This window comes from Nycticebus coucang, chromosome 21 (assembly GCF_027406575.1).
Source record: "Nycticebus coucang isolate mNycCou1 chromosome 21, mNycCou1.pri, whole genome shotgun sequence".
Taxonomy (NCBI): Eukaryota; Metazoa; Chordata; class Mammalia; order Primates; family Lorisidae; genus Nycticebus; species Nycticebus coucang.
The window spans coordinates 67,375,858-67,401,682 of record NC_069800.1 but is presented as its reverse complement, the minus strand read 5'-3'; the positions used below and the strand labels follow the sequence as shown (position 1 = coordinate 67,401,682).

At 52.3% G+C, this 25,825-nt stretch overlaps 2 protein-coding genes across 2 annotated transcripts in view; both read right to left on the bottom strand.

Annotated features, from left to right (window-relative positions):
- Nucleotides 1-2,067: 2,067 nt before the first annotated feature.
- On the bottom strand, nucleotides 2,068-6,143 carry C21H20orf204 (chromosome 21 C20orf204 homolog). The gene is made up of 4 exons (XM_053574943.1): nucleotides 4,545-6,143; nucleotides 2,707-3,000; nucleotides 2,442-2,594; nucleotides 2,068-2,277 (listed from the first exon to the last, which is right to left on the bottom strand). Exons 1-4 carry the CDS (start codon nucleotides 4,545-4,547, stop codon nucleotides 2,140-2,142), a joined length of 588 nt encoding a protein of 195 aa, XP_053430918.1. The 5' UTR covers nucleotides 4,548-6,143; the 3' UTR covers nucleotides 2,068-2,139.
- Nucleotides 6,144-8,328: 2,185 nt separating this feature from the next.
- PRPF6 (pre-mRNA processing factor 6) overlaps nucleotides 8,329-25,825 on the bottom strand; it is a 55,784-nt gene continuing 38,287 nt past the window's right edge. The window contains exons 13-21 of the mRNA XM_053574890.1: nucleotides 18,697-18,818; nucleotides 16,431-16,569; nucleotides 15,225-15,344; nucleotides 14,877-15,053; nucleotides 14,356-14,489; nucleotides 13,652-13,743; nucleotides 11,411-11,525; nucleotides 9,328-9,454; nucleotides 8,329-8,598 (exon numbers count right to left, since the gene is read on the bottom strand). Of these exons, the coding sequence (XP_053430865.1) occupies nucleotides 8,446-8,598; nucleotides 9,328-9,454; nucleotides 11,411-11,525; nucleotides 13,652-13,743; nucleotides 14,356-14,489; nucleotides 14,877-15,053; nucleotides 15,225-15,344; nucleotides 16,431-16,569; nucleotides 18,697-18,818 (1,179 nt within the window). The 3' untranslated portion in view covers nucleotides 8,329-8,445. The remainder of the gene's footprint in view (nucleotides 8,599-9,327; nucleotides 9,455-11,410; nucleotides 11,526-13,651; nucleotides 13,744-14,355; nucleotides 14,490-14,876; nucleotides 15,054-15,224; nucleotides 15,345-16,430; nucleotides 16,570-18,696; nucleotides 18,819-25,825) is intronic.

Sequence of the window (25,825 nt, the reverse complement as noted above, 5' to 3'; positions counted from 1 at the left end):
GGAAGAAGCCATGGGGCAGCCAGGAAGTCATGCCCAGGTGCCAAGGGGAAGAGAGTGTGCTGCCCATGGCACTGGCACCAGGGCAGCTCCAAGGCAAGAAGCCAGTTGGCCCTGGAGAAATAGGGCAGTGGGAGGCTTTGTGGAGAGCCTGCACCCAGGCCAGACCCATGGACTCTTTCACTGACCTGAAGCCCCCAGCTCAGAGGCCCCTGCCAGTCCTGTTCTGCTGCCGTACACCTTATGTTCTCAGCCACACAGGATCTTTTTTTTTTCTTTTAGAGATAGAGTCTCACCTTGTCACCCTTGGTAGAGTGCACAACCTTCAGCTCTTGGGCTTAGATGATTCGCTTGCCTCAGCCTCCCAAGTAGCTGGGACTACAGGCGCTCCCCACAACGCCTGGCTATTTTTTTGTTGCAATTTGGCTGGGGCTGGGTTTGAACCCACCACCCTCGGTTTATGGAGCCAGCGCCCTATTCACTGAGCCACAGGAGCCACCCCAAACAGGATCTTTTTTCTCTCCATCTGGCCACACCCCAGCATCCCCAGAAATGCAGGCCATGCTCTTCAGGCATGTCCAAGGCTGCCTGGTTCTTGGGCACCTCTGCTCCCTGTCTGCATTCCATTAAGTTAAAGATGGGGAACCATCCAGGTCCTTGGACAGGACCCTGGGGCTGCTGGACCTCCTCCCAATAGCCCCCTGGTAGGCTAGTGGGCCACAGCCCCCAACCTCACCCCAACCCTTGCCCACCCACTGTGCAGTCCTCCATCCACAAGAATCTTTGTACGTGCCAACTCGAACCCTCTCTCCCACTGAAGGTCCTCTGCCTGCATTGCCTCGGGTGAGTCTGAACCTCCCTCCCAGGGCTATAGGTTCCACCCGGCCCCTGAACTCTGATTCCTACACCTGCCCACACTGCCCACAGGGAGCCTGCAAGGGAGAAACCAGGCCAGGGACACTGTGTTTGTGTTCAGGGTGTGGCCTGGAAGCCTGTGGGCTGATTCTGCAGGGCAGTCAGGTTCTGGAGTTCAGGGATTTCAGCTTCATCCCTGGAGCAGAGCACGTGTGGCAGGTACCATGCTCAGGGCCCAGGTCTGACTCTGTGTGATTTGAGGCAAGTCTTGAAACCTCCCTGTGCCTCAGTTTCCTCATCTATAAAACAGGGACAACTGTTCCTGTCATGCAGACTAAATGCATTAACAGAGTGGACAGTGGGATCAGAATCAGCTTTTGTGGTTATTTCTTGCTCATGTTGCTTGCCTTGGTGCCTCCTGGGCCCCTCTTTCTCTGGGGGAGGAACAGGTGTCAGGTGTACTTTTTTGCTCCCCTGCCCCTCCATGGGCCAGCTCAGAGAAAGTGACAGATCCTTGGCCCTATGTAGCTGTGGGTGGGGGTACCAAAGGCCAGTCTCATACCCTGCCCAGCAAACATAGGGTGCCAGGAACCAGACAACAGACCCCAGGCCAGTTCTGCAGAGGGGGCTGGGCCAGTCCCCTGGAACCTAGGCAGTGGTCACCCCACCCGAGGCAGCAGGAAATAGACTGGCTGAGCTCAGGCCAGGGCCAGCCCCTCCGGCTTCCCTTCAGGCCTGTTTCCTTTATCCGGTTGTTTTGCTCTGAATTCGCCAAGTTCAGCCTTCCCCTCCCCTCCATTTCCACCCCCTCTCCCGGTCAGGTCCAAAGTGGAGCAGGACGGATACATGACGTTTTAGGGGCCCCAGAAGTCCCCCAGCCCAGGCCTCCAAGCCCCCACCCAGCCCAGCGCTGTAGACCCAGCATCCCGCGCCCGCCCTCTGCTGCCCAAGGCCGGGAGGGCAGCTCTGCTTCTGCCCAGGTGTAGCGGGAATGATGCCCCCCAGCCTTCCATCAACCGCCCCCAATGGCGCAGACCCGGAGTGGCCTGGAGCCAAAAGCCATGTAGGCAGGAAAGAAGAACCGGACCGCAGCACCAGCTCAGTTTATTGAGGCTTCACTCCGCGAGCTGAGGGTGGGGCTCCCTTCTCCACATCCTGGACCCTCCGGAGAGCGCGGGCTACGTGGAGGGAAGGGCTGAGGTGGCCAACAAACGTCATCCAGGTGAGGCTCATTTCCACGCTCTGCTGCAGCTCTGCTAGGTCCACGCAGGGTGCAGGATGGCCGTGCTACCGGGCCCCGGTGGCCCCAGCACGCAGCGCATAAAGCTTCTCCCAGCAGGTGGCGACGGTATCCAGGGCGCGCAGCAGGAGCTGCCTTTGGCCGCCACGACGCTGCGTAGGGCGTGTCTCGGGCCGCGGGATCCGCTGTCAGGGACCGGGTGGTCAGCGAGTACGCAAGGCCACCGCACCCAGCTCCTGGGGAGGGAGTCGCAGCGGGGTGGGGGGACCCCCTGGCGGAGCCAGGAGAGGCACAGCGGCTTTGTGGGGTCGGGGAAGGTCTGGACTCGCACATCCCCAGGGACGCACACCTGGTGCAGCGTCCTGCAGTGGCGCCGCATCACCGCTTCGGTGCGCACAGCCACGGTCCACGCCGCTTTCTCCAGCGCCCCGCGGCGGCGCCCGCCTATTGCCCCACGCAGGGTCCGACCCAGGGACGTGATGGACAGTAAAATAGTGTGCTCCTGGAGAGGTTAGGGAGGAAAGTCGGGGGGGAGTGCGAGTGGGAGATTGGGAGAGGAGCCTCATGGGGGCTGGAGGGAGGGGCAGTCGGGCATGGGTGCGCCTCCCCCATACCTTCTGGGCGCCACAGGAGGCCCTAGGTCGTCCCCGCCGCCCTAAGCCCCCAGCTTCGTTCAGGGTCAGGTTTTTCTGAATGAAATGCAAGTGTCTAGAGCCTGGCGAGGTCCCTTTGGCCTCAGGCCTGACCCGCCTCATGGCCGCCTGCAGGTCCTCGAAGATGATAGCTTGGTAGTGGCGGAGCACGTCAGGGACGCTGCAGGCATGAAGCCGAGTCCTGCCTGGCGCGGTCCCCAGCAGCGCCAGCAGCAGGACCAGCAGCAGCGCCCAGAGCGCAGGCTTGGTGCACACCTGTTGGAGACACCAAGTTGGCCTTCTAGCACAGGAGGCCTCCCAACGCAGCCCTGCAGCGTTTGGGCCCTTCCCCCTGCCTGTCCCCCAGGGGACTTTGGCTGTACAAAATGGAACTGTGGTGTCCAGCAAGGGCTCCAGGCACAGGCTGGGCAAGATAAATCCCTGAGGCAGATAGGCCTGTAAAGACTCGCCAGTGAGTGATTAGGGGTGGGGAGGCCATTTCACTGAGAGGTAACATAAAGACACCCCCCCCCCCAAAGAAAAAAGGAACAGGGTTAGAGGCCGCAGAGCTTGGTGCTGTGGTCTCCATGCCAGTGAGGCCAGCAAGGGGTGGTGCCCAAGACTGCAGCAGGCAGGGTGCAGCTTTGCACTGCTGGAGGAGGACTGGCCCTCAGGGTTACAGCAGGAAGTCACCCCAGTACAGCCTTAGCCTGGCCATTCCAACTCAGCCCCATAGCTCCCAACACAACTGCAGCTCAGCCTCCCCACAGGAGCTGGGCTAGAGCCTTCTGCTCCTACAGCTCAGCAATCCCACCCCCATCAAAAGCTCCTTAGAGACAAGACAAGGGAACTAGGGTCTTCCCTGCACCCCTAACCCAACTGAGGCAAGGGCTCAGAGCTCCCAGCCACACACCCTACTGGAAGGGGGCTGGAGACCCCAGAAATGACAAGGGAGGAAAGGGGCCACAACATCAAGCCCTAATCAACAGTCGGAACCAATCCCCAAAGCTTCCTGTGCTTACAAGCAACCCTATCCCGGCCACCTCCCAGAACAGAGCAGACTGCCATCAAGGGGAAGAAACCCAAACACCAAGACCACAGCGGACTGCCCCAGATACCTATCCACTCAAACGGACCAGCCCCCAAACCTGCCCCCAGTGTAGAGGCAGCCAGCCAGCCAATCTGGGGCTGGAAATTAATCATGCGAACCGACCAAGATGACAGGACTCGGCTTCCCAGCCCACAGAGAGCTGAAACAAGCAGCACCCCAGCCCTCACCTAGAGCTGGGTGTTTGGGGGAGGGAAGACTCTTGCCCACAGCAGGAGGCAATAAAAGGCTGGAAAAGCAGATGCATTTTGCTGTGGGCCCCTTTTAACCTGCTACCCCCAACACATGCTATGGCAACTAGGCAAACTTCAACAATCCCCACGTCACCCACCCTGCCTGCTTCGGGTCAGAGGTCACACTGGGAACAAGAGCCTAAGTCCTAAGCAAGCTAGCTGGAGTTGCCGAAGGGATGTTCAGTACCTGCTATGCCCCAGGTTGGCTGCCGGGGGAGTCTCAGATGTCTTGTCTGCACCCCCACCCAAAGGTCAGCCTCAGCACCATGTGGGAGGACAGGGTGGCTCAGCACCAGGAGACTCCCTCCCACAGCTGCCGGGAAGGCCAGGGCACATGCACCCAAGTCAGCCTCCTTGATGGGAACCAACCGGGGATTTCCCAGTGGGGCGCAGGGGCACAACCAGCGTCTCTTGGCTGTGCTTGCTCCCAACCTCTTGGGCCAAGTGAGCCCCCTCCCCAGAGGCCCGAAGCTGCTCACCATAGGCCTCTCAGGGTCTCGCCCTCCCTTACTCCCGCCAGTGGGTCACGCACATGGTCCTGGGGTCCTCAGATGGGAAGTGCTGCTACACCAGGCCCAACAATCCAGGCAATCCAGCAGGCGGCTTTTGAAGTTGGCTCCTCCAAGCAGAGGAGGGAGGAGGCAGGAGGAGAGGGAAGAAGAGAGGCCACGCAATAGTCCTGCCTCCTCCCTGTCCCCACCTCCTGTCCAATCACATGAATTAACCTGACCCTGGAGCGCAGCAGCCACCTGTCCCAGTGCATCCAGGGCTGCTATAGGTCTGGGTTAAGTTGCCAACCCCAGGGAGAATCTGCTCTGTCAAGGAGCAGGTTGGGGTGCCTGGTGGGCAGAGGGCAGTGCAGGTTCCTGCTGAAGGGGGTGGGCAAGGCTGGGGCCTGCCTCACTGGCAAGTCCTACCTCTGCAGGGTCCTAACCTGTCTCACCATAGCTGCACCCCATATGCAAGGGTCTTGCCCCAACAGGTCCTGAGATGTGGGACTTCCTGGGGTCCCACCACTGGCCCAGCCTCACCACTCCTGGGCTGAAGGTTCTTTCACTGGGGGAGGCCATGGTCCCAAGATTGATCTCTGCCACCTGCTGTGCTACAGGTGTGAGCACCAGCCCTGACAGGCAGGCAAGAGAGAGAAAGTCAGAATAAGAGCAACGTGAGGACATGACCCACCAGTAGCCTAGGCTAAAAAAGTTCCAGTTTAAGAAAAGTTAAGATAGGCCGGGCACAGTGGCTCATACCTGTAATCCCAGCACTCTGGGAGGCCAAGGTGGGTAGATCGCTTGGGCTCAGAATTTAAGATCAGCCTCAGCAAGAGCAAAACCCCGTCTCTAAAAAATTAGCCAGGCGTTATGGCGGGCGCCTATAGTTCCAGCTACTCAGGAGGCTGAGGCAAGAGGATCACTTAAGCCCAAGAGTTTGAAGTTGCTGTGAGCTGTGACACCACAGCACTCTACTGAGGGTGATAAAGACAGACTGTCTCAGAAAAAACAAAATACGGTATACTCTCCTACAGAGAGAAGCTGGTGACCCAGAAGTACGCTCAGACATACAAAAGTGGTCCTGTATAGATAATCCTGGGCCAGGTGTGGTGGTGCCTAGAGTCCCAGCTACTCGGGAGGCTGAGGCCAGAGACCTCTTCAGTTTAGGAGTATAAGGTTGCTATGAGCTGGGCTGATGCCATGGTACTCTAGCCAGGGAAACAGAGTAAGACTCTGTCTCAAAAAAAAAAAAAAAAAAAAGATTGAGGCTTGGCGCTCGTTGCTCAGTGGTTAGGGTGCCAGCCACATACAACAGGGCTGGCGGGTTCAAACCCAGCGCTGCTGAACAATGACAACCGCAACAAAAAAATAGCCCGGCGTTGTGGCAGGCACCTGTAGTCCTAGCAACTTTGGAGGCTGAGGCAAGAGAATCACTTAAGCCCAAGAGTTTGAGGTTGCTATGAACTGTGATGCCACAGACCTCTACAAAGGACGACATAGTGAAACTGTTTAAAAAAAAAAAAAGATTGATTCTGCATTTTTTATTGTACCTTTCCTATGTCTTGATATAGAAACTTACTATTGGCTCAGCGCCCGTAGCACAGTGGTTACAGCTGGCAGGTTCCAACCCAGCCTGGGCTAGCTAAATAACAATGACAACTGCAACAAAACAATAAATAGCCGGGCGTTGTGGCAGGCACCTATAGTTCCAGCTACTTGGGAGTCTGAGGAAAGAGAACTGCTTAAGCCCAAGAGTTTGAGGTTGTTGTGAGCTGCGACATCACTGCACTCTACTGAGGGTGATATAGTGAGACTGTTTCAAAAAAAAAAAGAAAGACTTATTATTGTGTTATAGCTGCCTACAACATTCAGTAGTCACCTTCTGCTGTCCATGCTTGTAGTCTAGAAGCAGTGGGATGTGCCACAGCCCCAGATGTGCAGCCACCCGGTGTGTGGACGGCTATGCTGTCTAGGCCTCTCTGAGCACACTCTATGTGCATTTCTAAGAACCAGCCCTGCTGCTCAGTGAAATGATTATCATCTGACCATCTCAAAGCATTTGAGAAACCCCCTGAGTGCAGGTGTTCTGGAACATTCCAAGGGCCCTGCAGAAGCCTCCCAGAATGGGGCCTAACTAACTCTTCTCTGTATGACCCCTCAATACCCACCCAGCATTGACCATACTTAGCTCCAAGGCTGGAGGAAGTGCCAAGAAGCCAGGCCCCAATGCAGGGCACAGAAGGCCACCAGCAGCCGAAGGGCTACAGCAAAGTCCCTGCCCCTTTGAGGGTCTCAGCTTCCACACCTGTAGAGGAATATGCTGGCTTTCAAACTCCAAAAATCTGCAGGACTCATTCTTCGAATTGAATCTGAGCACAAAGGCAGCTCCTGAGTTTCAATGGAAACACCCGCCAGGCACTCCTGGGGATGGGGGAGGAAGGGTTTCTAGACCAACAGACTGTTCAGGAGCTGGACCCATCTCAGGTTACCGGTCCTGAGATGACCAACCAGCAGTTCCTGACCCCACACAGGGGTAGTTGGTCCTCTGCCCCTAGACTGGCCAGGTCCTCAAGGCTTATAGAACCCCAGAGAAGGTGGACCTCCACCTTCCACTAGGCCAGGCCTCACCCTAGGTGCTGACAGCAAGGTAAATGCACATGTAGTAAGGATGCTCAGGGCTCCCCCAACCTCAGCCATTCTCACCTGTCAGGAGCAGGGCAGGGGCCATAAGCCTAACACAGGCCCCAAGTGCAGAAGGACTGAGCTCTGGGTCCATGACTGATGACACACAGGGCCCCTCTGGGGCGATTCTCTCCCAAGGAATGTCTGGGAACTCCTGTTCTCCAAAAAGCAGGTTCTGGCTGACTGGCCTTCTTACCACCTCACCTGCCAGCACCATGCACCCATAGCCCCTGGACCAGCGTGGCCTGCACGTCCCTTGTAGGAGAACCAACTGACTCCTGAATGAACACACAGGCAGGGATTCAAGACCTGAGAAATCCTTAACCTCACACAGCTTAAAGGCTGAAAAGAAGCCAAGTCTCCCAGGTAACATTATTTCCAACCTAGCAATGAGCACAGTTACAAGTGCATTAGGATAAAACTGCTTATTACAAATTAGCAAAAAGAAATTCATCTGCACAAGCGAGAAAACCTCTTATTGGTATAACACTGTCACTCAGCACAACCCTGAGGTGAAAGGTGGGCTCTGCTGTTGCACAGGTGGGCTCTGCTGTTGCACTCAGACCTGGGAAAGGCTCCAGTGTGTCTGGATCAGCGGTTCTCAACCTGTGAGTCATGACCCACAGGAACTGAATTAAAGGGTCGCAGCATCAAGAAGGTTGAGAACCGGGCGGCACCTGTGGCTCAAGGAGTAGGGCGCCGGTCCCATATGCCAGAGGTGGCGGGTTCAAACCCAGCCCTGGCCAAGAAAAAAAAAAAAAAAGGAGGTTGAGAACCACTGCTCTAGATTAAAACTGGGAAAGTCTTCTACCCCTGCAGGCAGGAGCTGTAGGGCTCCTTCAAGCACCTTGGTCCTACATAAGTCTGGTTCCCATGCAGCTTCTGAGCCCTGTAGACCTATGACACGGCACCCCACTTTCTCCCACTGTTCCCATGCATGGCCACTACCCAGAACACCCCACCCCCACTACCTTCTCCACAAAACCTGGGTGGCTTCTGGCTTGGCAGTGCTTTCTCTGAGAGACACAGGAGGTCTGCAGGTGGCCAGACTGGGGCAAAAAAATGAGCCAGGGAAGGGCCTCTGACAGAATGCTGATGCTGACAGATACATAAAAACCCTTTACTGAAGGACAAAGGACAGATTAAGAGGGCCTTCCACATCTCTGTCAGGTGCTGCTCATGGCCCCACCCGATGAGTGCTGGATCATCAGAAGGTGTTCTTGATGTGGCCGGCCACCAGCACAAGGATCTCTCCAATCTTCCTCTGCCAGTTTGCGATGTCCTTGGACACGGCACACCACAGTTCCCCATGCCGAGGCTCTGCGTTCTCACAGCGCTTCCTCACCTCCTCCTGCTGCTCCTGCGGGGGGGGGGGGGGCACACGGCACTCAGGCCCCTCCTAGGCTGATCCCTGAACCTCATCTGCCTCATACCTGCCCCTTGCAGATGGGGCTCCCACAGCGCCAACCCCAGCCTGGGGGGCCCTGGGAGGACCCAGGCACATTTTGTACACCAGGAGGTAGAGCTGCCTTCCTTTGGCTGTTACCCTTCAGGTGTGTTCCCCAAGACACCCCATCCTTCTGGGGTACGTGGACCCCAGCAAGTTAGAGTGATCCCCAGCCCATAAGTGGGAATTGTGCCAGGCTCTTCAAGTCACACAAATGCCCCACATCCTTCTCTGAATGGGAAGTATGGCTGCTGCCTCCCAGAGACCCTAGGACAACCTGACTGCCCCCATTCCCATGAGCACAGCTGTGACAGCACCTGGCTCTGGGATGGTCACCAGGGTTTCCCCAGAAGGCTACCCCTAGGCTCAAGCCCCAGAGACATAGGCCAACTCCATTCTCATTCATAAGGTGACCCTAGTCCCTAGTCACAAACAACTCACTAAAATATGCTGGTAAACCACTTAATAAACCAAGTCTATTATGGTCAGAGTGCCAGGTGTGACACTGTCCCCAGAATACAGCTTTAGAAGCCCCTATACTCCAGCCCAGCCCATTCCCTCCCCACCCCTGCAAAGTCGTGCTGGTCTTGGCCACTTCCTGGGCCCCCATGGGCTGGGACCACTTGGCCCAAGAGGCCTCACCTCAGTGCCATGCTGCAGCTCAAACTTATAGAAGAAAGCCCATGCGTCCCCCAGGTCCGAATCAATCTTCACGGTGCGGTGGAACCACTCCCTGGCCTTGGTGATCTTCCGCTCGCTCCAAAACAGCCTGTTCCAGAAAGGTGGTGGAAACCCAGAGTAAGTAGCCACAGTGCTCTCAGGCTGTGGCAAGAGCCGGTGATGAGCAGCCAGGAAGGCTGAGGGCCTAGGGCCTGAGCCAGGCCGTAACTCAAGGGTCTAACCTGACTACTTCTGAAAACAAATTCATGCAGAGAAAGACCTTCAAGTTCCTGAAAATGATTATTTTCCTCTAGATCAAATATGTGGACAGGAGATGAAACTAACCCTGACAGAGAATTAAATGAAGACTCTGGGTCTCCTTAGCGAGGGGCCTGCTGAATCATCCTGCTCTGCCCAGCACCAGCAGCAACCCCAAGTGAGCCCTGAGAAGAACTTTCTGGCAGTACCAGGACCCAGGGCCAGCAGCACCCCAAGTGAGCCCTGAGAACAACTTTCAGGCAGTACCAGGGCTCAGGGCCAGCAGCACCCTAAGTGAGCCCTGAGAAGAAGGGCTTCCGGGCAGCACCAGGACCCAGGGCTACAGCCCACTGTACACATGCCACTGTACCTACCAGACACAGGTGCCTGAGGAATAGGCCCCAGGAGGACCATGCTGGCTATGAGAGCTAGAGTCTGCATGAGCCCCACCTGCTGGGACTCTGTGTCACTTCCATTCACCTGTCCTGTCACCAGAGGCCCCGTAGCAGATGGATGACACACCTGAGCCTTCCATTCCATTCCAGGCAGCTATGTGGCCTGGTCTCAGTTACAAAATGGAATAATTTCATGCTGATAACCTGATTGTTTTTTAAGCCCTGTGGTACTCTTAATTACTTGGTGCTAGATAAACTGTGATTTAAAGAGCACAAACCCAGATAGCAGACACACAGACTAGCTTGGGAGTGGCAAGGAGTGACTTATCTACCTTAGTAGAGCCTTTTATGAGGTTTTATGGCTGCCCTATCAGACTGTCACTCGAGAGCAGACCCAGGGAGCTGCCAGGCAGACACAAGCTGGCCAACCTAGTCTTCTGCTGGGGGCTACAGGCACTAGAGGGGAGGGGCACACACAGGATGGTGAGTGTGCTAAGCCCAAGAGTACCACACCAGACCTCCAGAGACCAAGCACTCATGCCCAGGGCTGGAGGAGCAGGGAAGGTTTCAGGCATCACCAAGGGTGGAGCAAAGTGGGCATAGGAACTCAAGGGGCAGATATACCACCCTGTCATGAAAGCCACCCTCCTGCACAGCAGCCTCAGGACCCAAGTGAGGACCTAGAGTCAGGATGGCTCTGGAGGCCCTGTTGGTACAGGCCTGGCCACAGCCTTCCCACTGCCCCACACTCTGCTGTGCTCCATACATTGCAGGCCTTGGCCCTCGCTGCCATGGGGAACCTGCAGCCTCTGCCACCTGGTCACGCACATCACATTGCCAGCTTCTACAGTCGCATCTCCAGGGAGACCCTGAGCCAGCACACAGTACACCAGTGTCAAACATGTATGAAGCCCCTCGCTGACCTCTCTCTCCCCTTAAGCCTCATGCTGTGAGATGAACCTTACAGTCACCTCCACATCCCTGTGTGCAGATCAGGTGCAACCCAGTCAGCTCTGCACTGTCTCCAGGGTCACAGAGCTGAAAGCCCTAACGCAGCAGAAACAAAATTCTTGGCTAAAGCCCCAGTAAATTTGTCTATCTTGTAACCCAGGCCACATGCAGGTATAAACTAAAAGGTGGCAGAGAGAGCAGTGTCTCTCCCGTTCCACCCAGAAAAAGCTAGAACAGAAGAAGGGCCGAACCACACCCAGGGCACCCTCAAGAGAGGAAGGGACCCTCACAGCCAGCAAGCCCCAGAGAAGGCTGTCCCTCTGTCCCTCCCCAGGGGATGCTGGCAGCACATGTCACATGGTCTTCTCTGCCTGGGGAAATGCGTGCCTCAGCCAAGATGAAGACCCCATCTTGTCTCCAGCATCTTTGGGACCACAGGGAGGGCAGAGAAAACTACTCACTTGGCCACAGCCAGGAGCACATGGGGGTCATGTTCACACTTCTTCAGGGCATCCACACTCTTCGTCTTCCTCTGGGGCCTTGCTTCAAGGAAAATGGCTTCAGACCACAGGATACCTGAAATTCAGAAACAAAGATGTGCACCTCCACCTCTGTTTTTGCTTTCATGAACATGCCCCACCTACACAGGCAGCCCTGAGGGGCTACAGGGATCCTGACCCAGGCCATGGGTAACCCCACCCACCCCTTGCATGCTGCTGACAGGGCCCATGGAGGCCAAGAGCTTCACCTGCCCTGCTGCAGTCTGAATAGTCCTGACAGTAAAGACTGGATAACCTGTAACGGTTCTCTCCTCTAACTCAGTAGTTTCACATCTAAGAATTTATCGTTAAGAAAGACACCAGAGGGTGGCTCCTGTGGCTCAAAGGAGTAGAGCACCAGCCTCATATGCCAGAGTTAGCAGGTTCAAACCCAGCCCCGGCCAAAAACTGCAAAAAAAAAAAAAAAAAGAAAAAGAAAGACACCAGAAATATTAGTAAAGATCCTTGTAACCGGGGTGTCCAACCTGTGGGCCACACACTGATTTTTTTAAGTACTGTTTTTGTGGTGTTGGATAACATATTTAGTATATACAGACCTTTATTTTGCCAATCAGCTTTCATTACTATTTGTATATTCAATGTGTGGCCCAAGACAGCTCTTACTTTTCTAATGTGAGCAGAGAAGAAAACAGGTGGGACACCCTGGAGAGGGTCACCTCAGCACAGTGCTGGATTAGACACCATGGATCACTGAATGTTTAGCAGCTAGCCAACAGGCGAGTGGCATGTTCTTGACACATCCACACTGATAATTATGATGTTGCTAAAAACTTTTTTTTTTTTTTGAGACACTCTTTCACCCTGGGTAGAGTACCATGGTGTCAAAGCTACCAGCAACCTCAAACTCCTGGGCTCAAGTGATCCTCTTGCCTCAGCCTCCTCAGTAGCTGCAATGACAGGCACCCACAACATCCGGCTAGTTTTTCTATTTTTAGTAGAGAAAGGGTCTTACTCTTGCTCAGGCTGGTCTCGAACTCCTGAGCTCTAGCAATCCACTTGCCTGGGCCTCCCAAAGTGTTGGGATCAGAGGCGTGAGCAACCATGCCCTGCCACATTTTTGTCCTTAAAGATTCAATGAAAGGGCGGTGCCTGTGGCTCAGTGAATAGGGCACTGGCCCCATATACCAAGGGTGGCAGGTTTGAACCTGGCCCCGGCCAAACTGCAACAAAAAATAGCCAGGCGTTGTGGTGGGCGCCTATAGACCCAGCTACTCAGGAGGCTGAGGCAAGAGAATTGTCTAAGCCCAAGAGCTGGAGGTTGTTGTGAGCTGTGATGCCACAGCACTCTACCGAGGGCGACAAACTAAGACTATGTCTCTAAAAAAAAAAAAAACAAAAAAAGATTTAATGAGAATGTAAGATTCTCCCAAAATTTTCAGCTGTATAAACTGAATACGTAGTATGACTTTAATTTTGTATAGGAACACAAACTGTAATAAATAAGCTACAAGTGTGATTCCTACCAGTGTGGTGGCTCACACCTGTAATCCTAGCATTCTGGGAGGCTGAGGTGGGTGGACTGCCCGAGCTCAAAAGTTGGAGACCAGTTCTGAGCAAGATTGAGACCCCGTCTCTATAAACAGCCAGGCATTATGGCGGGCACCTATAATCCCAGCTACTTGAGAGGCTGAGGCAAGAGGATCACTTGAGCCCAAGAGTTTGAGGTTGCTATGAGCAATAATGCCATGGTACTCAACCGCAGGGTGACTGAGCGAGATTCTGTCTCAAAAAAAAAAAAAAAAAAACCAAAAGGGCAGCGCCTGTGGCTCAAAGGAGCAGGGCGCCAGCCCCATATACTGGAGGTGGCAGGTTCAAACCCAGCCCTGGCCAAAAACTGTAAAAACAACAAAAAACAAAAGAGTAGTGATTCCTAAGTAATGGGCCTACAGATGATTTCTACTTCTGCCTTTTAACTCCAAATGTGTTTGTTCTGCATGTGTTACTTTGAGTACAATAATAAAAGTTCAATGTTAAATGATAGCACTTTAGAACATAAAAATAATTCTCCCATGTTGAGACCAGGAATTTAAACATCCTAATGACTAAGCACAGCTGAGACACCTAACTGTTGGAAGCCTGAGTCCCCATGCCCTTAGAAATGCCACCCCTGCCAAGTCTGGGAAGCCAGGAAGCTGCCCTTACCGGAGTTGGGGCACTCCTGCAGTGCCTTGGCCATGAGTGTGTTGGCGATGTTCTTCAGCCCCGCACGGTACTCCAGCCGCACAGACTCCAGCCTGAGGAGGCAGCCCAGGGATGTGCACAATGAGCCAGCAGCTCACGCCAGCTGGTGCCTGGGAGCTTTGGGGAGCCTGGTCTGAGAGGGGCCCTGGCCTAGTCACAGGGGCAGCTCAGGTCCCCTCTGCAGAACAGAGCTCGCCACTGGAGAAGTGAGGCGTCAGGGCCCATACCCTGCCAGGGCTCCCACAACTGCCCCTCAGTGAGACCTCGGATCCTGCTATTACCCAGATGGAGCACATGCACCCAAAATAAGCACAGACTGGACCAGGGAGACAATTACCACTCAAGGGGCACCCAGAGCTGTCTCCAGCAGTGCCTGCTGCCCTCAGTGGGCCCACCCCAGCTCACCCCAGTCATCAGCTCTTCCTTGCCCAGGCGCCCATCAGAGCACAAGTTGAACAGCATCAAACCATCTGCAGGCCTGCCCCAGCATCTAACCTAAACCCTCCTAAGGCAGGGAATATGACTCCTCATGGCCAGCACCTGCCGCCACCTCCTGGAGCCTGGACACAACAGCCAAACGGCTCCTGCACAAGCAGCTGGGTGAGGACGGCTCCCAGGGTAAGGAGGGCCAACAGCTCAGACTGCCCAGAGCCTCTGGGACTCACCATAGCTCAGGGTTCTTTGGGTTCCTCAGACGAGACTTCTCTAGAATAGCCCGTGCCCGGGTGAGCTGCCCAATCTTTTCTTCCAGCCGTGAGAGCAAAAGCCACAGGGGTGTGGAGTGGGGACACTTCTTCAACTGCAACCAACAGACCAGAGTGGAGCTCAGGTAGGATCTGTAGACTAAGCACCACAGGAGCTCCTCACTTGTACTGAGGACCCCAAGGCCGCCATGTCATGCAAGGACACTGTATGCTCTGCCAGGAGGTGGGGATGTTATAGTCACGCAGTGTGCACGACACACAGGTACACGTGTGGGTTGTGAATGTGCTTACACTGTGCATACAGCCTTCACACCAGGCATGCAGGGTGTGCAGCTTTGCAAAAGGAAAGTTCAAGACTCAGTGTGGGACCAGGCCCAGCTAGAGCCCACAGACTGCCCACTGGGGCCTAGCGAAGCCCTGACTGCCAGCCCCAGCCCTCCCCAAAGGTGAGGGGCAAGTGGCCGGGCACAGCTGAGGCTCACCCCCTGGCTGTAGGCCTCCCGTGCCGTCTCCATCTGTCCCTCCTGCTCCTCGATCTGCCCCTTCATCATCCACAGCTTGGGGAAGTCCTCGTAGGGACGTAAGGCCTCCTCACACAGCTCCTGCGCAGCTGCGATGCCGCCCAACACCCACTCCAGCTTCACAGACTTCATGAACACCTGCATGGCAGACACATGCCGTCACACTCACCCCGCACGTCTGTCCTTCTCTATGCACTTTTGCAAGTTCATCACAGCTCTTCTGTGTATACAAGAGGTGGGGACAGATGGAGGACCAAGTCTCAGTTGAGGGTCCAGCCAGCCCACTCACCTGCCCCCTTCCCCACTCACCCGAGCAGTGGGTGCGCTGCTCCGTGCCTTAGCCAGCAGCCTCCGGGCCCGCTCGTACTCATTGTTCTCGGACTCTAGCTTCACGGCTGCCAGCCAGATCTCCTCACTGTTGGGGTTAGCCTGAGAGCAAGTACAACACGCCAGCGGGGTCAGAGCTCAGACTCAGCACTCAGTTGCACCTAATCAAAAGCAGGCAGCCTAGAACCAACCTGGCCTTGCTCTGTTGCAGGAATGGCCTGGCCGGAGCCCTTCAGGCTAGGAGATGGCAGACCAGACCTGCCTGGAAACACACATGTGCATCCATTCTCACTCTGTGGTGAGGGGAGTCCTCCACAGCACTTAAGCAACAATAAGCCCCTTCTCCAGGATCCACCTGAACTTGCTTAAAGCCCCGGAGGTGCTCAGATCCTACACATGTGGGCCCACTGCACCTAACCCTGCACTTCCTCTAGGCCCAGGGAAATGAATTACATGGGCTCCCAAAGGCTGAGACTGGGCCACATATAGCCCAGGGGCTAGTGGACATGCATGCAGGGCACTGGGCCCAGAGGCTCAGGCAAAAGGACCACTTCAACAGGCACCAGGCAGCTGGAGGGGACACCACTGTGACTACCTGGAGCTGCGATGCTGCCTGTTCTTGAGTTTTCTGAAATAGGCAACTGACAGCAAAAGGCTACACCCAAGTCAGGCCCCTTTCACGGTGTTTACTTAAGGAAGGACACATTTTATGTTGGCCTGGATTACAATAACAAACTGACGTTTATATAGCGTTCTATAGTTTATTAGAAAATATGCAGTGAAACTGTTTGACTAACGCCCGTGTTGTCATAAAGTATTAGGATAAGTAACAATAAAAAAATGTAAAAATAAGGTACTCATAAAAACTGCACACTCACGACGGCTGGGTATAATCAGGCCAGTTGGGCGTAGCTGTCTGAGTGGTGCCCACTCATCCAGAGGCCCTAATGGTACCAGGCGGTCCACATGCAATCCTGGGCTCTATGTCCTGGAAGAGTTACATGGCTACGAGTGGTGGCACAAGGAGGTAGTTTCCACCAACCAGGGTGTCCTTCCTGTTCTATGGGCTCCTCTCAGCCTGGGGTCCAGTCCCTGACCACAGCATGGCCAAGGCATGTGTACATAGAAGTTTTGAGGCCCCGGCCAGCATGGAGGCCAGGCTCCGTGTATACCAGTATCCTCACCCACCTGGAAGGCCAGAGCCAAGATGCTCCTTGCTGCAGGCACATCCCCTGCCAGCCACTTGGACTTGGCGCCCATGAGCCACAACACCTCCGCTTTGGGGCAGTGAGCCACAGCCCTCTGCAGGAGTGCTTCCAGGGACTCCCTGCAAGACAGAGGCTGCAGTCATCAGGGCCAGGGCCATAAACTAAGTACACAGCACACTCAGCCATGGCCTGGGCTCTGAAAAGACAGTTACTGCTCCAAAGTTCGATGTGGTTAATGATTTACCAGATTTTACAATGGGGACAGTATGGGGAAATCTTTTCTCTCCATAAAGATCCTAAAATCAACTACTGAAGAGGGTTCCACAAAGCAGCACATTGTCTGGGCAGCAGAGCCTGACGAGGAACTTCCCAAGAGACCTTTTATAGCCATGTGTCCTGCTGGTAGCCATAACTGCCCCATCTGGAGACAGGGGAGGCTTTTTCATATTGAACCACAGAGTACACCCTGGATCCGCCAATAAAAATTATGATCCCATGGGCGGCGCCTGTGGCTCAGTGAGTAGGGCACTGGCCCCATATATCAAGGGTGGTGGGTTCGAACCCTGCTCCAGCCAAACTGCAACAAAAAAATAGGTTACTCGGGCGGCGCCTGTGGCTCAGTCGGTGAGGCACCGGCCCCATATACGGAGGGTGGAGGGTTCAAACCCGGCCCCGGCCAAACTGCAACCAAAAAATAGCCGGGTGTTGTGGCGGGCGCCTGTAGTCCCAGCTACTCGGGAGGCTGAGGCAAGAGAATCGCTTAAGCCCAGGAAGTTGGAGGTTGCTGTGAGCTGTGTGAGGCCACGGCACTCTACTGAGGGCCATAAAGTGAGACTCTGTCTCTACAAAAAAAAAAAATAGGTTACTGTTGATCAAGAAGACAGCTGGCCCTGGGTGTCACGTATGATGCCCACTCTCTCCTGTGGCCACTGCCCTTGGACACGTGTGGCACCAATGATCCCTCTGAGCCTCGGTGAGCATACCAACAAGACAAAAGGAGCACGTGGAGTGAGGCCTGACAACAACACAGTGCTCAAAGAGCATGGCCCAGGTGCCACTACCACTCCCCTCTTAGCCAACCTGAGAGACCACAGGATGGTGGGGTGCCTGCTCCCTGAGCCAGCAGTCCAGAGCAGCAGATCCTGCTTAGGTCTCAGCCCATACCTGGCACCACCCTGTTTTGCATTTACATGGCCCCAGGTGACCTACTGCAGGGTGAGTACTGGGGCCATTTCAAAATACCCCACCAAAAGTTAAGTTAAACCAGCATATCAGCTGGCAAGTGGAAAGAATGATGCTGACATTTAACACACCAGGAAGAAAAGACACAGGGCTCAACAGCCCTCTGCAAGGCCTGTCCCAATCCAGCACAGGGAGCAGGGCCCAAGGGCCTGGGAGAGGACTGACAAGGTGCTTGGGGACTCCAGCCTAATACCCTAAGAGCTGCCATTTAAAACAAGAAATCACAATGCCTAATTTAATCAATGTTTACAGCCAATAAGGCAAACTCAAAAGGTTGTTTCAATTATAGAGTACAATTGAAGAAAACTATCAAGGACCTCCTCTGAGCACAAAAATTAGCCAAAACTCAAAGCCAGCAGAGCTTAAATGAAAAACACATCTGCCTGGCCCAGATGCTGCCCTGGCTACTGCTGTAGGCATGGGCTGTGTGGTTCCAGCCTGCAACCAGCACCCCCAGAATTCCTTGAGCCACAGGGCACTTGGGCAGGCCTCTCAATGCCCAAACTCCTGGGCTCCAGCAATCCTCCCACCTCAGCTGGACTACAGGTACCCACTACAACACCCAGCTAGTTTTTCTTTCTTTCTTTCTTTTTTTTTTTATTCATGACACACAGGTACTGGGAGACACCCAACTAGTTTTTCTATTTTTAGTAGACACAGGGTCTCACTCTTAACTTAGGCTTGTCTTGAACTCATGAGCTCAAGTAAGCCATGCACTTTGTCCTCCTAGAATGCGTGAGCCCCTGTGCCCAGCCAATGTCCATGCTTTTCAACTATGAAATAATGATAATCCTTTCACAAAAAGGGCTAAAAAGACAGCTCCAGCTTAAAGTTCCAAGTGTCATAAAAGCTGCTTCCACTGTTACCCTGAAAGGTCAGACCTCAACCAGGTACACTAGCCATTCTGCAGGGATGAGGGGCTTAAAATTAGCACAGACAGGAGCAGGAGGGCTCCTTAGCCCAAGGGGACAGGCAGACCCTTTGGGCTAAGGAGGGTCTTGTACCTGGTGCCGTGATTCTTCTCGAAGTATGCAGCTCGCAGCCACACGCTCTTCTTGCTGGGGAACACCTGCAGGGCGTAGGCGTAGATGGCACGTGCACACTCCAGAGCACTGTGGGCCACACACTAAAGCAGAGACAGATGTGAAAAAGGGCCTGGCACTGGCTACAGAGTATGATGAGATGTGCTCCCAGCCTGGTGTCATGCTCAGGAATCCATCTGCCAGGAAGCGCAGGGTGCTGGCTGATGTAATTAGAACTAGGATGCAGGACAAGACACCAACATGGGAGTTGCATGTGAGCTGCCTGCTGGACCTTAGCCTGCAAGAGGAGCTAGCACAGAGGAGCTGCAGGCACTGTGCACTTACACATGTGGGGCCACGGCCAAAGGCACACGCATTGCACACACACAAATAGTTAACTGTACTGTGCACACTGGTTTCCTTTTTAAAAATTAGATGTAGTCTCGGTGCCTGTAGCTCAAGCGGCTAAGGTGCTAGCCACATACATCAGAGCTGGCAGGTTCGAATCCAGCCCGGCCCGCCAAACAATGACAACTACAACCAAAAAAACCCAAAAAGCTGGGCATTGTGGCGGGCGCCTGTACTCCCAGCTACTTGGGAGGCTGAGGCAAGAGAATCGCTTAAGCCCAGGAGTTGGAGGTTGCTATGAGCTGTGATGCCCCGGCACTCTACCCAGGGTGACAGCTTAAGGCTCTGTCTCAAAAAAATAAATAAATAAAAATAAAAATTAGGTGTAAGATATGTTTTACATTATATAAGTTATACTACTCTGACATCTTTAAGAGACAGAAAAACCCATCCACTCAAATGTAACTACAGTAAATACTTCTTTCTTCAGACATGTTATTTCTATACTGAAGAGTGATTTTAGAAGGGGTGTGGTATCTCACTCCTGTAATAATAACACTTTGGGAGGCTGAGGTGGGAAGATCACTGGAAGCCAAGAATTTGAGACTACCCTGGGCAACAGAGTGCAACCCCATCTCTACAAAGTTAAAAAAAAAAAAAATTAGTTGGGTGGGGTGACATATCCCTGTAGTTCCAGCTACTCAGGAGGCTAAGGCAGAAGAATCACTTGAGCCCAGCACTCTGAGGCTGTAGTGAACTGTAATCCCACCACGGCACTCCAGCCTGGCTGACAGAGTGAGACCTATCTCTTAAAAAAAAAAAAAAAAAAGGTAGGTTTGGCGCCTGTGGCTCAAGCGGCTAAGGTGCCAACCACATATACCAGAGCCGGCAAGTTCCAATCTAGCCCAGGCCTGCCAAACAATGACAACTACAACCAAAAAATAGTAGGGCATTGTGGCAGGCACCTGTGGTACCAGCTACATGGGAGGGTGAGGCAACAGAATCACTTAATCCCAGGAGTTTGAGGTTGCTGTGAGCAGTGATGCCACACACTCTACTCAGGGAGACAGCCTGAGGCTTTGTCTTAAGAAAAAAAAAAGGGATGGCGCCTGTGGCTCAAAGGAGTAGGGCGCCGGCCCCATATGCCAGAGATGGCGAGTTCAAACCCAGCCCCAGCCAAAACAAACAAAAAAAGCTAAGCTCGGCACCTAGCGGCTAAGGGCACCAGCCACATACACCAGAGCTGGTGGGTTTGAAGCTGGCTCAGACCTGTCAAACAACGACAACCACAACCAAAAAATAGCCAGACGTTATAGTGAGCCTGTAGTCCCAGCTACTCAGGAGGCTAAAGAAAAAGAATCACTTAAGCCCAAGAGTTTGAGGTTGCTGTAAGCTGTGACAACATGGCACTCTATTGAGGGCAATATATTGAGACTCTGCCTCAAAAAAAAAAAAAAAAAAAAAAAAAAGGTAATTTTGGGTTGGCGTCCATAGCACAGTGGTTATAGCATGCCGGCAACATACATTAAGGCTGGTGGGTTCAAACCTAGCCTGGGCCAGCTAAAAAACAAGAACGGCAACTGCAAAGGAAAAAAAAAAAAAAAACAAACCTCCCCAACAATAAATAAAAAACGATAATAAAAAAAAAAAAGCTGGGTGTTGTGGCGGGTGCCTGTAATCCCAGCTACTTGGGAGGCTGAGGCAAGAGTTTGAGATTGCTGTGAGTTATGATGTCACAGCACTCTACTAAGGGCGACATAGTTGAGACTCCGTCTAAAAAAAGAAAAATAAAGAAAAGGTAATCTGGCTCGGTGCCCATTGCACAGTGGTTAGGACGTCAGCCACATACACTGAGGCTGGCAGGTTCGAACCTAGCCCAGGCCTGCTAAACAACAATGACAACTGTAACAACAACAACAAAAATAGCTGGTGTTGTGGTGGGCACCTGTAGTCCCAGCTACTTGGGAGGCTGAGGTAAGAGAATTGCTTAAGCCCAAGAGTTGGAGGTTGCTGTGAGCTGTGATGCCACAGCACTCTATCAAGGGTGACATAATGAGACTATGTCTCCAAAAAAAAAAAGGTAATTTTATTTCTTGGCTAGCATGAGACAACAACACAAGAAAGCCAGTCACCATGTACAGTGTGTAAGTCATAATGGCTACAACACCCAGAGGCTACTCTTACTCAGCCTCACACTGCACCTGGGCACTGCCCTTGAGAAGCCTCTGCTCCCCGTACTCTGCAGATGTGGGAAATAGTCTCACACTAAGAAGGGGCTAGCACCTGAAGGGAAGTAAAAGGCCCCTAGAAGTGGGACAGAAATAATGTTTTGCAACTGTGAATGTTAGCTCACAGCTGTCCAAGTTCCTGAACAGGGAGGGCACCCAGGACCATGCCATAGAGGACAGGGAGCTAGCTGCCCAGTGTTCAAGGATGCCCAGCATAGAAATGGGTGCAGTGATAAAGGAGGCACAGGTGGAGCTGTGGGGCTCCTCACTCAGGCTGTGCCTCCGAGTCATGTGACCTCCCTTTAACTTGGAACCATGGAAAGCAGGAAAGGCCCTGCCTCAGGCAGTGTCCCCACACCAGGAGTACCCAAAGGAGTCAGGGAAGGATGCTGGAGAGGGACAGGCCCTGGGAAAGTAAACAGGTCTATGCTCCTCTCTGTCTTCTGAACAAAATCTTGGAGGTCAGTTATAAAGCCTCTCAGCCTCCTCTTGTCTTCAGTCGCCTGAAAACGGTTTTAAAAGCCCATGGGACCACGTGAGATTTTGTTCAGGGTCTTGGCTGCAGGGCCAGGTCAATCCCCAGGTGGGAGGAATGCTGACTGCCACCCTTCCAACAAGACCCTTCAGTTCTTGGTCTTGTGTTACAAAGCAGTGTGAAAAACAGGACATGAGGAAGAGAATGAAAAGAGAAAAACTAAAATAGCTCTTAGATTTCTGCTATTAGAACTTATTCTTGGCAGGATGACAGCCCCACCAAGAGGCCCCAGGCTGTCATAAGAAATGAAGAAAAGAACAGAGAAGCAAAGCATCTGACTCTACGTTCAAAATAAAAATGGCTCAGGAATCCTACATATTAGTATATGTATACATTTATTTATTCTTTTTTTGAGACAGAGTCTTACTATGTCACCCTTGGTAGAGTGCTACGGCGTCACAGCTCATAGCAACCTCAAACTCTCCGGCTCAAGCGATTCTCTTGCCTCAGCCTCCCAAGTAGCTGGGATTACAGGCACCTGTCACAATGCTCAGCTATTTTTTTTTTTTCTTTTTCAGTTGCCATTCTTGCTTTTTAGCTGGCCCAGGCCGGGTTCAAACCTACCAGCCTTGGTGTATGTGGCCGGCGCTATAACCATTGTGCTATGAGCGCCAATCCAAAATTACTTTTCTTTTTTTTGAGGCAGAGTCTTACTATGTTGCTCTGGATAAAGTGCCCTGGTGTCACAGCTCATAGCAACCTCAAACTCTTAGGCTTAAGCAATTCTCTTGCCTCAGCCTCCACAACACCAAGCTATTTTTTGGTTGTAGTTGTCATTGTTGTTTGACAGGCCTGGGCTGGATTCGAACCCACCAGCTCTGATGTATGTGGCTGGCACCCTTAGCGGCTGAGCCACAGGTGCCCAGCCTAGCTTTTTTTTTTTTTTTTTTTGAAACAAAGCCTCAAGCTATCTCCCTGGGTAGAGTTTCATGGCATCATTGCTCACAGCAACCTCAAACTCCTGGACTTAAGTGATTGTCTTGCCTCAGCCTCTCAAGTAGCTGGGACTACAGGGGCCGGCCACAATGCCCTTTTTGTAACTGTCATTGTTGTTTGGCAGGCCCAGGCTGGGTTCTAACCTGCCAGCTCTGGTGTATGTGATTGGCGCCATAGCTGCTAAGCTACAGGTATTGAGCCTACATTTATTTATTCTTATTCTTACTTTTTTAGAGACAAGGTTCTGCTCTGTTGCCCAAGTAATGGTACAATCGCAGGTCACTATAACTTGGAACTCCTGGGCTTAAGTGACTATTTGGCCTTAGGCTCCCAGGTCACTGGGACTTATAGGTATATACCACTACACACTTGGCTGGTGTTTTTTTTGGGGGGGATGCGGGGGGAGATAGGGTCTTGCTATGTTGTCTAGGTTGATCTTAAAACTCTTGACCTCGAGAGATCCTTTGCCTCCCCAGTTCTGAGATTTACAGGTGTGGGCCAGCATACCCAGTTTGGAATTTTCTTTCAATGTAGAGACTATGTGGGTATTTGTTACGTTATTCTTTATACTTTTTTTGTCTTAAATATTTCATAATGAAAATGTTTTTTTAGAGACAGAGTCTCACTATACCACCCTCGGGTAGAGTGCCATGATGTCACACGGCTCACAGCAACCTCTAACTCTTGGGCTTACGCGATTCTCCTGTCTTAGCCTCCGGAGCAGCTGGGACTACAGGCGCCCGCCACAAGGCCCGGCTATTTTTTGGTTGCAGTTTGGCCGGAGCTGGGTTTGAACCCGCCACCCTCGGCATATGGGGCCGGCGCCCTACTCACTGAGCCACAAGCGCCGCCCCATAATGAAAATCTTTATTAAAAAACAATTACTGGGGCGGCCCCTATGGCTCAAGGAGTAGGGTGCTGGCCCCATATGCTGAAGGTGGCAGGTTCATATCTAGCCCCGGCCAAAAACTGCAAAATAAAATAAAATAAAATAAAAAACAATTACTGTTGGCCAGTGTCACGATTCACTGGAACGAAGTTTGTAGTGTGCACAGGATCATCTGCAGGCCTCCCAGCCCCAGGTGGGGCAGGGTCAGCGCAGCTCGTGCCTGGGTTCTGGGTTTAGTTGCATGTGGGTATAAAATAACCCCTAGTGTAGTTCACATAGACAATGCCAGCAATGGGACATGATCCTATAGATCAAGGGACAAGCCCTCAGTCCTCCTGGATGTGAAGTAAATACACATGCATGAAGAAGGCAGAAAAGCTCTTCATTACGTAGAATTCCAGTTAATAAAAATATAGGAGGAAGTGAATTTAGAAAATCACCATTTGGCAAACACCATTTGGTAAAAACTAATTCAGGCCAAAAAACATCTTTAAGGGTCCTCACAGTAGTCAAAATTTGGCAACAAACAGGATATTCACAAAGTCTCAAATTGTCTCTCTACGAAATATTTATAACAAAGAAGAAAACAGCAACCTGACCATGGAGTGGGCTGGCATGGCTGGAGCTGAGCAGGAGGCCTCATCTCCACCGGGGGTACTGGGCCCTTCACAGACGCACACCTCACACAGCCAGGAGACACCACAAAGATCCAGATCAAAGAGGATTCTACAAAATTACTGGCCTGTTGTCCTCAAAATAGAAAAAAAAAAAAAACAGATTTCAGACAGGGCAGCGCCTGTGGCTCAAGGAGTAGTGTGGCGGTCCTATATAACGGAGGTGGCGGGTTCAAACCTGAACCCGGCCAAAAACTGCAACAACAAAAATTTCACACTAAGGAAAACTGAAGACTGAGGCTCTCCCCAGATGAAACTGGAGATGCTCCTAGGCGCCCCACAGACACTGCTATCTTGTCCTTTGCTGATAGGACACTAAGGCATTGAAAAGTCTACAAGATTCCCGAGAGCACTGTCCCAACATTAACTTCATGATTTTGATAACTGTTATGTGAGGTAATAGCAGCAGTTGGAGAGAAAGTCTTCTACAGAAATACACACTGGTGTGCTTAGAGGTCCAGAGCAAAACACCTGAGCTCACTCTCAACTCTTGAAAGAACATGGCAGGGTGTGTTCCTGGGTGCAAAGACAGAAAAAGGCAAAAGTGGTAAACAGATCAGTCTGGAAGAGCCTGGGTAAAGATCATGTAAGAATTCTTTGCAGTTTGTCAACATTCTTGTAAGTTTGAAATTATTTTTTATTTCAAAATGAACAGCTAAAAAAAGAGGGCCACGTCTGTATTAAATGCAGGCACCTTCAACATGTTTATTGATTTTGGTTCCACAATCTTTCTCTGGACTGTGATAAATAACCTCAAAGGAGGCAGAAACTCTGTATGCAAAATGTTTTCTGAGTTGCCATTTGTAGTGGAAACAGAGAATGGGGGACAGCCTGGAGGCAAATAGCTATGGGAGCTACAGGGCTGCCACACCCATCTCCTAGCACATCCAGTTCACTGTGTGACTGGGATAGCCTGCTGGGCTCCCTTGTCCTCTTAAGAACTAAAAACATTAGCTCTTCACTTAAAGGCTCACAGAAAATTGTGTACTCCTTACAACTGCAACTATATTTAAGACAAGCACATTAAAAACATTTTCATTGGCCGGGCGTGGTGGCTAACATCTGTAATCCTAGCACTCTGGAAAGTCAAGGCAGGTGGATTGCCTGATCTTACAAGTTGAAGGTAAGCCTGAGCCAGAGTGAGACCCCGTCTAAAAATAGTCGGGCGCTGTGGTGGGTGCCTGTAGTCCCAGCTGAAGGGGAGGCTGAGACAAGAGAATTACTTGAGCTCAAGAGTTTGAGGTTGCTGTGAGCTGTGACACCATGGCACTCTACCAAGGGCAACAAAGTGAGACTCCTGTCTCAAAAAAAAAAAAGGTTTTTATTTTTTGTCAAGACAGGGTCTCAACTATCTTAACTATTTTGCCCAGGCTTGTCTCAAACTCTAGGCCTCAAGCAATCCTGCCTCAGCCTCCCAAAGTGCTGGGATAATAGGTGTGAGCCAATGCACCCAGTCTTTTTTCTTTAATAAAAAGATTTTGAAATAGCCTGCTAGGCACCT

What these genes read in the sequence shown, in the direction of transcription:
- C21H20orf204 (XM_053574943.1), bottom strand. An exon ending in CCTCCTGTGGCGCCCAGAAG is followed by an intron (nt 2,595 to 2,706) that starts GTATGGGGGAGG and finishes TAACCTCTCCAG; the next exon opens with GAGCACACTATTTTACTGTC. An exon ending in ACTGCAGGACGCTGCACCAG is followed by an intron (nt 2,278 to 2,441) that starts GTGTGCGTCCCT and finishes GGTCCCTGACAG; the next exon opens with CGGATCCCGCGGCCCGAGAC.